The sequence below is a fragment of the Serinus canaria genome, chromosome 1 (genome assembly GCF_022539315.1).
Source record: "Serinus canaria isolate serCan28SL12 chromosome 1, serCan2020, whole genome shotgun sequence".
NCBI lineage: Eukaryota > Metazoa > Chordata > Aves > Passeriformes > Fringillidae > Serinus > Serinus canaria.
Genome location: NC_066313.1, coordinates 29,515,570 through 29,533,622, shown reverse-complemented (window position 1 = coordinate 29,533,622; position 18,053 = coordinate 29,515,570). Strand labels below are relative to the sequence as shown.

At 48.4% G+C, this 18,053-nt stretch overlaps 1 protein-coding gene across 4 annotated transcripts in view; it reads left to right on the top strand.

The window, feature by feature from the left end:
• The first annotated feature begins 400 nt into the window (after positions 1-400).
• Positions 401-18,053, top strand: part of GDPD4 (glycerophosphodiester phosphodiesterase domain containing 4) — a 38,673-nt gene continuing 21,020 nt past the window's right edge. For all 4 annotated transcript variants that reach the window (XM_050980255.1, XM_050980260.1, XM_009102701.4 and 1 more), the window contains exons 1-4: positions 401-493; positions 15,093-15,301; positions 15,877-15,980; positions 16,787-16,880. In XM_050980255.1, coding sequence (XP_050836212.1) covers positions 15,119-15,301; positions 15,877-15,980; positions 16,787-16,880 — 381 coding nt within the window. In that variant the 5' untranslated portion in view covers positions 401-493; positions 15,093-15,118. The remainder of the gene's footprint in view (positions 494-15,092; positions 15,302-15,876; positions 15,981-16,786; positions 16,881-18,053) is intronic.

The following is an 18,053-nucleotide window of genomic DNA, read 5'->3' as shown; positions in this document are numbered from 1 at the left end:
TGGATTCCTGCCTGGGGCTTACAGTTATGGAAAATATTTTCATGGAGTAAGTTCAGGAGTTTTAATTCTGAGGGTCAACGATGACACATCTTTCCCAGATCTCCTTTGGCATAATTCCTCAAACCCCATCCTTTTGACACTCAATTCTGCCAAGGTGGGATGTGAACACCAACCTCTCCTATTCTGGGTGGGCAAGGGATAAATGAATCAATCCCAGGTCTGTCCCCAAGTCCCGGGTGTCTCCCGGAGCCATGGCATGAGCAGCTGTCTGCGTCCCACGACGAGATTTTAATTTCTCTAACCTTGGGGACTGAATTTATGAAGCCTCTCATGGCCCCTCCTCCCGTGGGAGGGACGGCTCCAGCAGCCTCTCTAATAGCGGGTGTCACACAGCGGTGCCACCATTCGCGTCCCGGAGTGTCACAGGCAGGGGACCCAGCAGCCCAGGTGCAGCGGAGAGCAGAAATAACCCGTCCGTGAGCCTCACGGCGCGGTGAGTTCCCTCCTCCTCCTCCTCCCCCCGAACTCTCCAAGATGCTCCTGCCTGCCGAACTTCACCCCTGCCTCCTCTCCCCTGCTCGCCTTGAAAGTTAGCCCCGAGGGGCCGAGGCTTTTTTCACTTTTCCTTTGCTGTCTGTGGATGTTTGAGTGTGTTGGTTGGGATGCGACGGCGGGCATTGACCCGGCTCCCGCCCGGGCTGCAGGGAGAAAGGAAGCCCGGAGAGCCGGAGGAACGATAGCGAAGGGGGCGATCTGTGAGCGGGGGGCTTCTGGGGAGAGAAGGTGCTCAGCAGCCCTGCTTCAGCCGGGCTCCGTGCGGGATGAGCTGCTGGGACCTGTTGAGCGGATGAACGGGAGCCGGGATGAGGCGTGAGCGGCGGGCGGCTCCTGGGGTCGCTGTAGCCGGGGCAGTGGTGGGAGGGAAAAGGCGGCTGAGCACTTGCAATCCCTGGGATAAAGGGCTGTTTCCATAGTAAAAGAGAGAAAGGAGCCTCTCTCTTTCTTCTCCTGAGCTTGCCTAGCGTGTGAACGGGGAGGTTGACTCAGGAACAAATAACCCGTGAAAGGGGAACATCTGGGAACAGCTGTAAATAATCCCGACTTGGTTAGAAAGGCTGGAAGCAACACTACAATCTGCCATCTGCCCTGATGCTGCAGTCACCCCGGGAGCTCTGATGGGCAACTGTTGGGAGAGCAGCTCGGTTTGCAGCTGAAACAGGATTTGACCCTGGCTTTAGGCTGCTGTTGTTGTCCGAATGCTTCCACGTTATTTGTAGGCATAACCACAATCAGCAATGAAACACAGAAAGAGTGAATTTTAATACAGTATCAGGAGCTGAGCAGATGTGAACCTGGGGACTGGCACTGGGACAACTTTGAGTTGCAAAGTGCAAACTGATTAGCTGGAAGTCCAGCCCATGGTGTACATCCCCTTCTCTTCACTTCTACACCTTCTCTGGGAATCCTGACCTCACAATGCAGCATCTCTCCTGATAAGTTCTGAGAGATGATACCAGGTGGAAGGACAAGAGAGAGCAGAAAAAGTTTCCTACAGATTCTTCCTTAAAGATTTTAAGCTGCATTTAACAACAGGAAAAGGCGTAATATAACATAAGACCAGCTGGATTTTAATTAAAAATTGCTCTGAATATGAAAGGAGACAAAGCTGTCACTTCCTTTATAACTTTACTATTGAAATGTCTAAAAGCTGTGCAAGATTTTCAGGGTAATTTGAAATCCTTGCAGAGAACACAAACACAAAGCTTGTTCTCACGACCAGTCCTGGGACTTCCTTACACCATGACATTGAACCAAGGAGGTGAGCAAACGGTGTCTCTATGTATCATTTCTGGTGATGGAAACACAGTTCTTTAAGTTTGGTTGTGTCAGCTTTTTGTGAGAATGCCTGCAGCTCACAATGTACCTCTGTGCAAGTTGTTACCATACAGTTCTGCTTAGTGTGATAAAGTATCAGCTAAAATAAAAGAGAAACCTGGGGGTTTTGTTTGTTTTTTTCCCAGAAGTTTGTGGCCCTTTGACACAAATCCAGTACGACCTTCTTTGCAAACCCAGAGGTCCTCCTTCAGGCAATCCCTTCTGGTTGTGTGCAGACACTTTGAGAAGCTACTCTTACCAGCTGAGACCCGTGTGCTCCAGTGTGGAGCAGATCCTGCCCATTGGCAAAGCCCCAGCTCGGTGGCTTTTCATGGGGGACAGGCTGCAGGGAGCTCTGCAGTGGCCATTCCCTGCAGCACCATGCACATGTGCAGCAACAGCCTGGCTTTGGTCCAGCTCTGACTCCATGTCTCAGGATATCTCGTAGGAAGAGGTCTGTGCCTCATGCTGGAGTGACCTGCTGTGTGCTGGTGTGTGGAACTGCCCCAGGGACCTCTGTGCTGTGCAGCAAACAAGGGTCTTGGGCTACGTTTTAGGTGAGCAGAGAGCACAGAAGGTGGGAGAAGATCCTTTGTGTTACAGACCTTACTGAAAGGAAAGAGAAGAGCTGGTGTGGGTGGAGCAGCTTGGAGACACGACCTGTGATGCACCTGGGCTGTGCCTTCATGGCAGGATGAGCCCTGAGGGTGCACAGGCTTGGCTCCACACTGCAGCCTCTGCTCCAGCCCCTGACACGTGGTGTGAGGGAGCTGAGCAGCCAGCCTGCAGGTGCTCCTCTCTGCAGCATCTTCTCCTCATCCTGTTCTTCATGAGCTGGACACTGCTCTCCCAGCAGCATTCAGGCAGGACTCACAGCTGGCTGCTTTTTGCTGGCTGAGGGCTTGGCCTTTTGTAAAATCCCAGTAAACAGAGGGTGTCTTTGGTCATGTTCCCTGTTATTCTCCCCACCAGCAGGACATTGGCATTTGCTGTATTTCTTGAAATAGTGAAACAGTGACATTCCAGGGGCTTGTACAGTAAGATGTCCCTGCCCATGGCAGAGGGTTGGAGCCAGCTGGTCTTGAAGGTCCCTTTCGACCCAAGCCATTCTGTGATACATTGATTTTATGAACATGCCTGTGTCCTGATCTCATAATGATCCTTTTCTCCTGTCACTGTTTGCCTTGCCAGGCTTCTGGTGTCTCCAGGGAAGATGTTGTGTTAAGCATGATGCAAACCTGCTGTCAGGATCAGGACGGACTCTCCATGCTCATGGCCCAGGTCCTTTCTGGTGGCTGAGCAGTTGTAGCCTGTGTGAGTGCACATGATGCTGTAGCAAGAGAGAGATGAGATAACCCTGTCCTGGGACTCATCCTCTGCTGGTCTGGTGCCAAGGGAAGCTCTTGGGACCACCACAGCATGCCAGCTCTCTTCTTTCATCCACACTTGCGAGGAAAAGTGGTAGGGTGAGAGGTTAGCTGTGGTGTGCTGTAATAGCAGCAGGGAGCACGAGAATAGCAGCAGGCAGGGAAAGAGGGCAGGGCTGGGGGAATGAGCACATGTGTGAGTGAGGCTGTGCTGCTGCCTGGGGGGGCTGCTTTGACGTCAGCTCCAGTTTTGGGTGCAAGAAGGAAGGAGCACATCTCTGCAAGCAGGGCAGGGGCCGGGAGCAGCTCGAAGCATCACTGTAGGCCTGCTGGAGTCTCCCTGCTTGTGCAGAAGGGCTTTAGAGTCAGTCCCTGCCTTACTCTCCTGCTCCTTTTCCTCTGCTCTCCAATGCAACTGTGAGCAATTCCTTGTTTCTCCAGCTTCCATCTGCTCCAGTTAGGCTGGAAGGCCCTGGGAGGTTCTCAGCCCCGAGACACTTTTGCAGCGCTGAGCTCTGTGACAATTACAGGTCCGGTCCTCTCTGCTCCGGCTGCCGCCACCGGCTCAGTCTGCTCCTTTCGGCAGCTGCTCTTCATCACTGACCTTACTTTGGAAGGTCTCCAGGCCTGGAGAAATAAAAGGCACTTTGGAAAACGGGGAGGGGGGAATTGGCAAAAGCAGTTGCTTTTTAAAAGACTACTTACTTCTTAAGATGTACTTGCTACTGATTAACCTTTGCTCTGTGATCGCTTTAATTGATTCATGCCTCAAAGCCGTCAGAAAGGTTCTGTGGGGTCATGGTGCCTCTGTCCTAAGTGCTCTCTTTCCTGCAAAGCTTTTAAGAAGTTTTTCATTGAGCACTACCCAATCCTTGCAAGAAATGCAGGTGAATGACGCCAACCCTTTTATCTTCTCCATCCCTCAGATTTTCCAGCCTTCATCTTAGCGCTTTGCTGTTGTGACCTCTTCCTTCCCTCCCTGCTGCCAGTTGGCAACCTGTTCCCCACAGCCTGGGCCTGTTCCATGTTCCTTTGCAATTCATGGTGAATGCAGCCCGGGGGGATGGGGGAGCGAGTTTTTGGCCCTTCTGTGAGAATGAGGCACTGTAGGGTTAAGTACTACTGCCCTCCACCAGCCTGTTGGTGCCTTACATGTGGTCCCTGTGACTGCTTCATGTCACCCCACAAACAGAATTTCTGTGGCTGTCCCTTTGTATGGCAGCAGGATGAGATCCCCCTGGCAGTTGTGGCCTCGTCCTTTCCGTGCCAGGATGCAGGAGCTCCTTGAAGGTGAACTGGCAGGGCTTGCTGGGTTTAGGGGATGAATGCCCTCTCCTTTTGGGCTGGGCTCATGCCCTGGCACTCTGGGTGTGTGTGAGGACATTCATCTGGCCTATTTAGACATCTGCCCTTGCATGAGCTGAGTTGTGCCCGTTTCTTTTTGCTGGCTGTTCTGGGTGATCAGGGTGACCACTCAAACACAGAGGAGATGGAGCACAAGTCTGATGAGGAGCAGCTGAGGGAGCTGGGAATGTTCAGCCTCAGGAAAAGGAGATGGAGAGGGCACCTTTATTCTCTTTACAACCACCTGAAAGGAGGCTGTGGCCAGGTGGTCGTCTGTCTCTTCTCCTAGGTAACAAGGTGAGAGAAAATGGCCTCAAGTTACACCATGGGAGGTTTAGATTGGATTTAAGGAAAAATTTCTTCACTGAAAGAGTGCTCAAGCATTGGAACAGATTGGCCAGGAAAGTGGTGGAGTCACCTGGAAAAAATGTGTCTATGTGGCATTTGGGGAAGTGATTTAGTTGGTAGGCTTGACAGTGTTGGGTTAATGGTTGGACTTGATGTTAGAGGGCTTTTCAATCCTAATGATTCTATGATTGTAATGAAAACACCTGCCCCAAGCTCTCAGCCAAAAAAATGCCTTGTTGCCTCCAGGATGCTGGAATGTGAGTGCTGCTGAGTGCTGATCCAGCAGATCTGACTGTTCTGCGTGTCCTTGGCCCCGAGGAGTTCCATCAAGGCTCTGCCCAAGGGCTGTCTGTGCTAATCTTCTTGTTTTGCTGAGCAAACTCCAAATCTCACACCAGCAGATGGATGAAAATTACATGAGCCATGCAATCCTCACGTGCTGATCTTGTGGCACTGTTGGCACAACCCTGAATGGGGAAACTAAGGCTCTGGGTGGTGGCTCTGCTGCATCCATAGCCAGAGGTTAGGTCAGGGGATTTGTGTGTCAGAATATCCTGTTGCTCTGAAATGAGTTCAGAATTTTCAGAGTTTGCTTATGCAGAATTGTGGTAGTGTTTAATTATCTGAAAAGGATTTTTCTCTGAGAACAGCAGCACCACATTCTTATGGTGCAAAAGCTGGCTAGACCTTGTGCATTTGGATACTGTCAATGACTAAATGGATAAACTTCTGCCTGGTGGCATGGAAAGCATCCTTTCCTCCCCTCCTTCCAAGGTGTTTTGCTCCAAGGCTTGAACTTCAGCACTCACACTTTGGGGGAGGGCCAGTGCTGGGGTCTTCAGCACAGTGGCTGTCCAGGGCCCCTGTCCTTTTTCCAGGCTGAATAGTGCTGTGCAGAGCTGCTGAGCAGAGGTAGGCAATCTGGAAACCTCTATTCTTCTCCTCTCTTGGCTCAGGGATGAAGCCTTTCCCTAGAGATGATGCTTGGGGTGATGCACAGCCCTCCATGGGGCTGTGGGGCTGGAGAGGGTCCCCCACACTGTGTCCCAAGCTCCTTGTCTCCCCTTAACAGCAGGGCACAAAGAGCCACTTAGGCATTCCCAGGAGCAGGGAGGGACCCAAGCCAGGGCATGCTGAAATGCACAAAGTAGGATTTATGTCTTCAAAGAAATATTTCCCTCCTTTCTGAGCTCTTTTTAATTTTTTTTTCCAAGGGATTTATTCCTCCTCCTCCTCCCGCCCAGGCAGGCTTTGAGGCGTGGAAGCACTTTTTGCCTCCCCACAGTGGCTTTTCAATGGTGGGAGAGAGACTTCTTAGAAAGCTGTGGGCCACCCAGGGGCTGTGCCCATGTGCTGCACAGGGCTAGCTGAGAGCCACTGCACACATTGCTGCTGGTGACACTGCCTGACCACAGGCACAGTGAGAACAAAACTCTTCCCTTCTCCTGTTGCCCGTGCTGAAGTGTGGGGGGCAGCATCTCACCCCAAACTGGTCACGTTGAGTCTCTGTTTTCAGGCTTCACCTGGGGAGGTATAACCTCAGTGGTGCTCCTGATTCCCTCTTTGGGTGAGCAAAGTGACACCCAGATGTGGACATCTCGCTGGTGCCATCTGGGACCAGCATCTGGCTGGGGGATGGAAGCTCTCTGACTGATCACAGATGGAAGGTGATCCTGTTCCTGATCCCTTTTGGGGCCGATTTCTGCCTCTGCTTACCTGGATTGCCAAGGGGCAGGGTGCTGGCTTCCCCAAAGAGCTCTGTCCTTTTGGGGTGGGAACCCAAGACTGAGGAAAGAAGTGCTGTACAACCCAAGACAATGGGTTATATATGAGGTATATGAACGCTGATTAGGGTCAAAAACAGAGGAAAGGCTCTGCTGAGGGGTCTGGCACCAACAGAGCCAAAGATACCTGTCTGTCATGCTCATTTCTGCAATGCTGGAAAAGTGCCTGTGTACCCAAGAACACTTGGATCAGATTATGCCTGAGTCCAGCCAAAGACATGGCATTTGTAAAAAACTTTTCTCCACCTCTTCTTTTTCTTTCTTCCTTTCTCTTTTTTTTTTTTTTTTTTTTTTTTTAAGCAACTATTCAGCTTTATTCAAAACACTCATTTTGCTCCTAGCAGGCGAGAGAGAAAATCCATTGTAGCACTTGGAGACCCTTTTACAAACATGATGATTTCCCCTTGCCTGTTTCCATGTGAAGCTGAAAGCAATTGTATAAAACCCATTGTAAATGCTCTGAGACTTGGCCAATAATTTCCTGGGCACACATTTGTTAATGTAGCCTGCAAAGTGCTTTGAAAGCAAAGAAAAGCAGCTGTGATTTCTAATGATGATAAGTATGATTAAACAAGGATTCTGCAAGTGGTTGTGAATAATGAGCCGGCTCTGGGGACTGCACATTGGGGACAAACATGCTTCAAACACAGAATCATAAAATGGTTTGGGTTGAAAGGAAACTTAAGGTGATCTTGTTCCAAACCCTCTGCCATAGGCAGGGCCACCTTCCTCTACACCAGGTTGGTCAGGATCTCATCCAGCCTGGCCTTGGACACTTCCAGGGATGGAGCAGCCACAGCCTCTCTGAGAAACGTGTACCAGCGCCTCACCATTCCCACAGTGAAGAATTTCTTCCTAATATCTAATATAAACCTACCCTCTTTCAGTTTAAAGTCAATAATTGCCCCAACGCTCTCAGTTTGTCTTCACAGGAGATGTGCTGCTGCTCTGATGGTGTGAGACTCTTGAGAGAGGCACCTTGAAGAAATAGACTGTAAACAGTCCTGGGGAAGGGATTTGGGAGAGGAAAAATGTGCCTTGTGTAAAAATGTGTTTCAACTTTACAGCTGTGTTTTCTATGGTGATTACTCTGGAATAAAACCAGGGATTAAGATGCCTTTTGTATGCTGAATTCTCATGGCTGATGTTGGGTTTTGTTTCAAGGTGAATAGATCTCACCTTGGAGTGAGGCTTGCTTCACCATGTAGGAGTATGTTTAGAAATTTGGGGCTGCAGCAGCGTTTCCAAACCCATATCGCTCATTCTTAGCCGTGGGAGCTCCTCAAGGGCTTCTCAAATTGACCCCAGAAGATTGACTTGAGAAGATCTTGCCTTAAAGCATGTACCCACTTGTGGCTGAGGCACTTGAGGCTGAGCAGGGCACAGCACCCATTCCACATCCCACCCATCCACAGCTCCTGCTGGATGTCCTCTGAGATGGGGTAAGACCCTGTGTAATAGACACAGGATTTTGGCAGAATTTATTTGAAATGGGCTTGTTGATTTTTGTCTGTTCAAAGTGTGGTGGGATGTTGCAAAAGGTAGGGCATGAACCTTGGTGGAAGCCTCTCCATGTCTTTGGAAGCCACAGCCACAGCCTGTTAGAGGTGTACTACAAGGAATGGAATGGAGAAGTGTGGTCCCTGCAGTCGCAGGAGCTGTAATTCCTTGTTAACCCCTTCTACATCCACATCTGTTGGTTGTTTCCCTGTTAAGCCCTGTTGTTTCTTTCTGCTAATGGCTGTGTTCTTCCACCTCAGAAGCCAAGAGATAAGCAGTGCACAAGACATGCCTTGCATGTGTTTGTCCCAGGCTGTACCACTCCCTGGGATCCCAGGCCAGGGCTTATCAAGAAACTGCAGAAGGTTGTACTGATAAATTATAATTATCATCTGCAGGGGAAAGGATATAGATTATATTCTTTATCATAGGGAGGTTACAAGTGTCTTTATTTTATTTGATCTTTTTTCATTTCCTGGGTTTCAGGAAATGAAAATTAATTAATTTCCTGAAAAAGAACTAAAGGCAGAAGATAGTCAAATAAAAGGGACCCTAGACTGTGATCCAGAGCCTTGGGCAGACTGTAGGGTAGAAATGCAGGTTTAAGGGATGCTCTTTGTTGGCCTTTCTGGCTAGTGGCAAGATCTGCGTGCAGCTCATGGTGACGGTGATCAACTAGCAGCTTGCCAGGAGGTTTTACTCCTTTGCTTCCATTGGTGTGATGCTGTGAAAGAATCCCAGAGGAAAGGTCAGGAAGTGATGCCCTAAAGAGTGGTGGCAGGAATCTCCAAGCTAAGGAGCTGCAGATACTGAAGAGGCTCAGCTCAGGTTCAAGAAATCTCCTAGTCCTGGCATGGGGTTCACTTTCTCTCCAAAGCCTTTGGAAACAGTGGAATGGGCAGAGTGGGCATCACTCCTTTCTTAGGAGAAGCTGGCCATGCTCAGAGGCTGAGAAATGACCATCTCCACGTCCCTCATGCAACTTCTGTGGCCCATCTAATTTTTTTTTGCCTACCTCTCTTGCAGTGAACTGGGAAATGTATTTGTAAGATCTGGAAAGAGCCTGCAACCAGAGAATCAAAGCGGGTCAGGATGCAAGGGAGCTCAGTGGGTCATCTGGTCCAACCTCAATGCTCAAGCAGCGTCACCCTAGAGCACATTGCACCGGGTGGTTCTTGAGTCTCCATTGGGAGACTCCACAACCTCTCTGGGCAACCTGCACAGTAAAGAAGTTTTTCCTCCTGCTCAGCTGGAGCTTCCTGTGCACCAGTTTCTCGAGAGGAGCCTGGCTCCATCCTCTTGTCACCCTCTTGTCCCCTCTTGGTCGTCTCGGCTCGAGACATCTGTGACAACGGACTCTGCTGCCGCTGCTGGAGCGGTGCTGGAGCGCCTTAGCGCCCTCCCTGCGCCAACCGCTGGGAGAACCGCTGGGAGAACCGCTGGGATGGCCGCTGCCCTCGAGAGACGCCCCGCGCCAGTCCCGCGCCGGTCCCGGGCCAGCCCCGCGCCGGTCCCGCGCCAGTCCCGGGCCAGTCCCGGGCCAGCTCCGCGCCGGTTCCGCGCCAGTCCCGCGCCAGCTCCCGGCGCTCCCCGCTCGCCGGCCCCGCCGCTCGCGCCGCCCGGGCCGGTTGGAAACCGCCGCGGTGCTCCCGGCTCCGCCCGCTCCTGGCCCGTGAGCTCCGCCGCCGTGAGCTTCCCGGTGCTGCGGGTGCTCCGCGCTCCTGCTGCTGTTGCTAGGGTTGGAGCAAGTTGTTCCCCCTTGGACAGGCTGAGCTGGCCGTCCCCCCCCCGCCGCTGCTGCCGCCGCGCCCACAGTGCCTTACAGCCCCCTGCGTTGTTAGGTATGGTGTGGGGGACACCTCGGTGGATGGGAAAGGAAAGAAGTGCTCAAGAGGCCCCAAGGGAAAAAGCTACAGGGCAATGCTAGATTTGGCTGCTGTACCTTTGCCCCTTGGAGGATGGAAGCTCCGGCCTCAGTACCCGAAAAGACACAGGATTTTAATCCTTGCTTAAGCATTGGCCTCTCAAGCAGGTTCCTCTTTTCAGTGCTTTCAGCATTCAGGCTGTGTGGCTGAACATGTTTCCTGATTTTTCTTTCCTTCTCTTCCCTCTCTTATCCCCCCAGGCTATTTCCCATGCTTTTCCTTACTCTGTGCCAAGCAGCGGGAAAAGCAGCAACTCTGTCTGACTGCCTGCGATTATGGGGACTCTTATCTGTGAGCAGTCTCTGTTTGCCATGGAAAAACCTGGAGTCCCCGAGGTTTATAGAGCAGAAAAACATATGTTACTGCTTTTATGCCTCACTTGTTAAGGAGTCCTAAACTTTGCCATCCTACTCATGCGTGTTTACCTGCTTGCTCTTTGCTCCCATGGCTTTTCCAGTGAATGGATGCAAGTTTGCTGTTTCCCTTCTCTATCCATTTAACTTTGCCTGGTAAAAATGGGCAGGAGTTGCAGACAATCTCTGAATTTTAAGAGAGCCGTGCTTCAAATCTAGATGCAAGGACTGTGAAGCCTCTTGCTAAGTCCTGCCAAGGGCTGAACTGCTTCTTTGGCTTCTGCATCTGTCATTTTTTTCAGTGTTGTTTGCCCCTTAGGTGGTTGTTTGGCTCAGTTACTGGAATATCATCTTTCTTGGGATCAGGTGCTTGTGAATTCAAATGTATCAGTGTTTGATGTGGTCTGAGGCACTGCAGATTCAGCCAGACCTTGGGAGTTGTAATGTTTTTATGGCTTCTCATTGCCTGGTGCCAGCTATGGCAGCAGATTGGCAATTGGTTACCATGGATGAAACCATGAAGGATGAAACCATGGGACAGAGGGTCATGGAGAAACTGGATGGTGGCTGAGTGGTAAGGAGGGAGCTTGTGTTAAATGGAACACAATTACTTGAGAAGAGGGAGATGAAAGTGAGGGCAGAGACCAGGGAAAATATTCAGAGGTAAAAGGGGAGGAGTGATGCCTGTTTGGAAGGACACAAATAAAGAGAACAATGGAGTGCCTGGAGATATGAGTACATTTAACTGAGAAGCACCCTTCTGACTGTCCTTGTGTCTGTCTTTGCTTTCCTCATTCTCATCTGAGACCTGGCACATCTAAGAGAGATTTCTCCTGGACTTGTCCTAGGAGTTGCCACTGGACTGTTTGCTGATACCAGCAACAGCACAGTGTAAATGCATTGCAATACATGAACCTTGAAGAGCTGTAGAGAGAGATGGGCTCTTCCTAGGAGTCGCTGCCTTTAGAGTGAAGCAGCCTCAAATTTGATGAGCTGTCCTTGGTCTTCCCTCTCCCTGTCAATTCTTTCCTTTGCATTTCCATGCAAGCATCACCTTTTGTCTAGTGCCTCAAGCATGCCTTGTGCTTCACTCCTCAGCAGAGACCCAGCAGTGCCTGAAGCTGTGGGCAGAGCTGCTCAAAGGCTCCCATTTGCTAGGTGAGCCCTGTATGCCCAGAGGGAGCAGAAGCCTTGGATCAAATCATGGTCTGGGAAATGACAGGATGGTTTCTGCTTTGGACAAGAGCTCACTGATATTTCTTCCTAAGATTTAATCTCAACCTACCTCCTTTTTGATCTGAAGCCATTCCCTCTTGTCCTGTTACTCCCTGCCCTTGTCAAAAGTGCCTCTCCAGATCAATAGTAACCTCTTTAGGTACTGGAAGCTGCTGTAGGGTCTCCATTTATATTTTTATTTACTTGAGTGGAGATGTTCTAGAGAACACCCTCTGCTTGCCAAGATAAAATTTCAGTTTGAGGTTATCACCTTTGTAGAATTCTTTGGCCCTTTGCAGGCTTCAAAGGAGCAGCTGAGTCAGATCACTCTGTCTGTTGGGGGCTGGGAAAGGAGGGAAAAGGTCTCTGGAAAGAAAAAAGGGAAAGGATAGGGAAAGAGGGATGGATGCATGCCAGCAGAAGCTAGAGCTGAAAGTAGGGGACAAGTTGTGTTTTTCAGTCTCTTGGTACTGAAAGGTGTTATTGCCATAGTGTTACTGCTTGGACAGCAGGGTCAATGGGGATTCAGGGGATGCCAGAGAGAAAGGCACCTTTTTTTGCTCTTCTTTGGCCAGCCTGATGTTCTTGGAAGGACCAGAGGCTGGTGGAGGGGGTTGTAGACAGCAGGTTGTGTTTGTCTCTCCCTCGTTCCCCAGGCTCTGCTGCAATGAGGTGTCCCTTTCCCAATAACACATGGGCTTGGAGAGGTGACTTGGTTGGAAAGACTAAGGCAGGAGGTAATGAAATTCTTAATTATACTGGTGTCATAAGTACTCTGAAATGAAGCTCTAATATTGCCCAGAGAAGTTTTGGATGCCACATCCCTGGAAGTGTTCAGGGCCAGAGTGGATGGGACTCTGAGCAACCTGGTGTAGTGGGATGATCGTTAAGATTCTTTCCAATCCAAACAATTCTGTCTTTGTGTGATGCAGCTGAAAACACCTTTCCCTTTCTGCTGGGGGTGAGTCCAGGCTGAATTATTTAAGCATTCAGAAGCTCGAGGCCAGCTGATGTTTGATACATGAGAGAAACTGGATGCTGCAGGTATCGAGTAGCCTGTGCTATGGGTGAGCAGGTGTAACCTGGGCAGACTGTGGCTACTGTGTGCCAAAACCCATGGGAGTTGCCACAGAAATCCCAAATAGCAGGTGATTGTCCACTTCATACAAGGATAGTCTCAAGAGGAGGAAACATGAACTGCAAGGAAAGACTAGAAAAGCTGGGATAGTGGAAGCCAGAGAAAGTTTAAGAGGAAGCATCCATATGTGAGTACATGTAATACCTAACAGAGGAATAGTTTAAGCTGTTCACTGTATCTATGACAAACAAGGCATGAAGTAACGTCCTTAGCTGTAATACAGGGGACAAGACACTGGGAAAGAATCCCCCGACTTTTAATTACAAAGCAATTTAGGACTTGTTCAGCCTGTCTTGAGAGATGGTGGGATCTCCATCACTGACAATTTCATGAGGGGTAAACTAACACCTAGGTTTAACACCTGGCATGCTGCTGTTGCCAGACAGATGATGGGGGCAGTATTTCAGGTTCTCCATAATCTGTTTTCCTGTCAAATCCTGTGTGCTCATAGGCAAATATTGATGTGTGAGCCTTGTGCCCACACCTGGGAATGTGAGTAACAAACCTCATGGCCCTTTGACAGCAAAACTAATAGGTTTGGTCCAGTGTCCTGAATTCCTGTTGCTGAAGGAGAAGGGCTGAGCAAGAATTTATGCTGTACTTGGTGATATGGGAATTTGGGGGATACTTTTAGGAGGTAACAAATACTGCAATCCCATGGCATGTATCACCTTCTCGTAAGAGCTCTGAAGGCTCATATATTAAAAATATATTCAAAAGCTGTGGCTGTTACTTGGTAATTGCTGGGTTTATGCCAGGTGTACTTTAGGCCAGCTGATGAAACCAGCGGGATCAGATGTCATCTGTGCCACATCCCCCCAGCTGTGCTCTGGGAATTCTAGAGCAGGATCACCATCTTGCAACATGAGACTGGCATCAATTTTTTACCAAGGGTGACTTGCTGGTGCCAAGATCTGTACTGCTGAGCTTCTAGGGATGGCTTGACCCCACTACATCCAAGCATCCAAGTGTGTGATTCCCTATGTCCATCCTGGATGGACAGTCACATCTGTCTCAGGAAGGCATTCAGGGTATGATGTTCTTAGTGCTCCACAATTATTACTGGTCCAAACTGAACCCCCTTTTTGTTTCCTTTCCATCCTCTTTCCTTGTACTCCAGCTGCCAATAGGCTGGGCATTTGGAAAGGGTACGAGGGGAGTGTCTTTTCTGTTTTAACTTGTGTTTGCTGTCTCTGATTTGCTTGTGCTTTCTGCAAACTGATCAGTTATTTGGATGTGTCAGTCCGCAAAGATTTATGCGCTGATTTCTCCAAAGTCACACTGGGATCTGAGTTATTCCCAAACCCTTTATACATGCATTTCATCCATGTGTATAGTGCAGCAAGCTGTGTATTTTTCCTCTTAAATGATTGTTATTAGGTATTCCAGGATTTGAACATGGTTGATGTGGACTCAAGGATGTGATGGCACTTTTAATGCAACATCTCTGACTAACTCAACTCCAAAGAAGAGCTGTGTAATGAGGCTTCTTTACATGCCCACACAAAACCGTTTTCCTAAATCTTTCTTTGAAGTCTCAATAGTGCCCTGCTGGGTGAACCACTCTTCACCTAGCCCTGGTCCCTGTGCTATTTGCTTTGCTGCCACTACACTGGTTGCAATTTACCACCAAGTTCTTTGGTTTTAATTATGATTGTGAATAGCTCTCCCACATGTACATCTTTGCAGCTGGTCTTTCTACACTTGAAAATCTGTTCCCAGTAAAGTTTTTTCAGACAGGTAATAACTATTTCTTAAAGGATCAGTCTCTGCAGAGCTGCAGTTTTGCCAGGATAAGAGAGCTGTGTACCTGGGGTTGTTTAGTGCCTTTTCTACAAGAGCTAGTTAAACTGATAGCATGTTTCAAACTGGTCACAGTGATGCTGAATAATTCCCACAGTTAATCCTAGATTCAGGTTCATATGACATAATTTGAAATGTTCTTAAGTTAGTGATTTCATTTCCCAGAACCTCCTGTATAGCCAAAAGGAGGCAGAGGTAGACCATCAAATGTGACTCAGGGCGCCTCAGTTACAACCAGTGGCACCACTGACTGCTAAGAGCATTTGCAGTGACCACGCTTCTCAGCTGGCCATCTCACTTTGGTATATAAAATTTGGTGGGATGTCCTCAGCATCACTTCCTGCTGGTCTCAGCATCTGCTTGGGAAAGCTTTCTCTCCTTTCTCAAGTATGGAAAGCTTACCCAACAGTCTCCCAGTAAAACCTGTGTTCTCGTTTCAGGAGGAAGATGAGATAAAGGCACTCAGATGGAGGCCAGGACAACCAGCCTCAAGAGGATGAAGTTTGGGAAGCTGAAGGTGGTCCGTCGGCACCTGCTGCAGCAGTACGAGCAGCAGCCCTTCGTCTCCTGCCTGGCTGGCTTCTACAGCTGCCGCTGGAAGCGCTACCAGCGCGAAAGGACCGAGCCTGGGAAATGCTGCTGCAGCGTGGTAAGCCAGCTCAAAGTCAGCACAGACTTGGATTTCTGTACTGGGGCAGGGAAGTCTAAGCAGACAAGGGGTTGATGGCATGGAATGTCAATCCAATATCATTTGGAGTCCGCTGGGGTCTGTTGGGCTGTTAGGTTTTGCTCTAAATGCCGGATGAATTGCTGCTCCTGTGGCAGGCTCTCTTTGTCTGATAATAAACATGGAGTTTGCACCAACCTCTCCTGGCCAGTGAAACATCTCAAAGCCATAGAATCAAACAAAAGAAGTAACATTAGGGTTGGGTGGGCAGTAGGAATTGCAAAGAAGGTTGCTCTACAGTGCAATTTCTTCTCATGTGAGGCAGTTAAAATCCCGTTCATTTGGGAAGTAATGAGTTTTCCATGAGAACAAGTAGTACATACTATGCTTTTTCCTGGTTACAAGGGAGGGGATGGGAATTCCTCCCCATATTTACTTCAGTGAGAATTCCAACACCAAGCTACATATGTTTATGCAGCCTGAAAGTACCTGCCATTTGCTTTGATTGCTCTGGCTGGTCGTAGCTCTGACTGCTTGTCCTTCCTCTCCCTCTCCAGCGGGAATGCATGTTTTTCCCATTGCTCGTTGCAGCTTTCTGCTTTTCTCTGGTCTTTCTGTACACGTGGGGTGAAGGTAAAAATGACTACAACAGCTTTGACTGGTAAGTAACATCTTTTCCTCCTCTCCCACCCCTTCAGCTGGTCACTAGGATGACTGGGAAGGGATGAGCTCCCTCTGGAGCAGCTGTGGTGCAACAGGGCGCTTTAGTAATGAAGCAAAGATTTGGCACCTTAAACTCTTGGTTACAGCATCCAAACTGAATGTCCAGTGACCCTGGAGGTGCTGAGACTTGGCCTTTGCTTGGGTACAATTTTTAGATGTAAGTGTGAATTTAGGAGAAAGGGGAGAATCATCATCACAAAAATTGTGAATAGAAGGACTAAATAACTCTTTCCTTCTCTGAGTCTTTCTTTGCCTCCTTCCCTTTCTCCCATGTGAAGAGATATAGTGGCTGGAATCAGAGGCATAGATTTCTTCATTCCATGTGAAGAAATATAGTGGCTGGAATCAGAGGCATTGCACCAGCCATCTCACTGAAAGAGAATTCCATGTTCCCAAATTCAAAAGTAAGAAATAATCATCAGGAATTTATGCACATCTTTTCTTTCTGTACCACATAGGCAACAGTTATACAAATCTGGCCCCTAAAATTAAATTAAAGCTGCTCAAATATTATGGGAAGGAAAGGTATAATGAGGTGTTTTAGTCTGATGGTTAATGCAATCAGGGATTTTGGGAAGGAGGCTCTTAATCACTTTTGCATGTTACAGCTTAGGCTATTCCTCCGCCTTTCTTTGTTTTGTTGCTTAGAAAATTTCAGAATTTCAAGGAAGAGGGCTGTTGGCCCTCTCTGCTCCAGGTGCTAACAAAAAACATTCTTACAGTATTTTATTGGTTTATTTTTAGGTATAACTATGGGAACCTGGGCTACTGGTTTCTCTGGTCTCTCGTTATCCTGATTGTGGCTGCAGTCTTGTTCGCATACATCTCACTGTTACTGGTAAGTAATGCTCCTTGTAAGCTGACCTTGATTTGTAGTCCTGAAAGGTGAACTTAGGGGTGGCTTTAATGTGTCAGACCAAAGCTCAAGCTAGTCCTCCATATGATCTTTAGACAGTGAAAGTCAGGAGATGATCTGGAACACAATGAGTGTTTACAGCTCCCTGTAGCTACCTGCAACTGCATGACCGGTTTCATCTCAGGAGTCTCTGAGCCAGATGTCATTTCTGTGATTTCTTTCAATGATATCCCTTTGATAAATGGATACAGTTCCTCCTTGAACCCAAGGAAAGCTGACACAGCAGTGTCTGGATTTAGATGTAGGGGGAACTAAAAATTGTTGTTTTGGCATCAGGGAAATATGAGCTCTGAGTCATGTAGTGGTGGTGATACGTCATCACAGCTGAGTTATTATTCTAATCCTGGATGAAAAGGTCTGCTAGAGGAAGGAGAACAGAACTTTTTCACTTGACTTGCTCTGCTTTCCTGGAGGGTTTTCTCCAGGTAGAGGCTATAGATGTGGTCAGAAAACACTGCTGAAATTTATGCTGAAGGAGGTTCCTGAAATCTTTATTTTTCCAAATCCTTCCTGTGAAATTTTCTGATATGATGTCTGCTTTAGTTAGAGAAACATACCAACCCCAAAATTTTCCTAAAATTTCTACTTGGTTATCCTTTTTCTCTGTTATTTCCTTCATAAGATAGCTCTCAAATACAGATTTGCACCTGTTTTTCCACCTTCTTCATCCAGAGCTATAGGCCAATAATTCACTTTGACTCCAGGCACTGGAGTTGGCATCAGTCCTCTGCCTGCTCTGACTTTCATTTGGAAATGCCAGGTGCTGAGGGTGAGGTTGTGGCTTTGTCTCACCTTGGTGACCAAGACAACCAGCTTTTATTATCCATTCCTGCTGTTCTTACCCATTCCCTGATGTGTCATCATACAGTCAGTCTGTAAATTGCTCATGACAAGGAACTTCTTTTGGCTTTGTCCATGCAGTACCTAACACAATTGGTTTCTGGGGTCCTTTTTTCCTGATGAAGTACAAATAAATAGAACTTTTATTCTACTGCTAGCAATAAAAACCCCCAAGTGATAAATAGGACAGGTGCTTGTTCATGCCCACAGCGATCAAGAGCATTGAAAGAGATGTGAACTGAGCTCTGAAAGGAA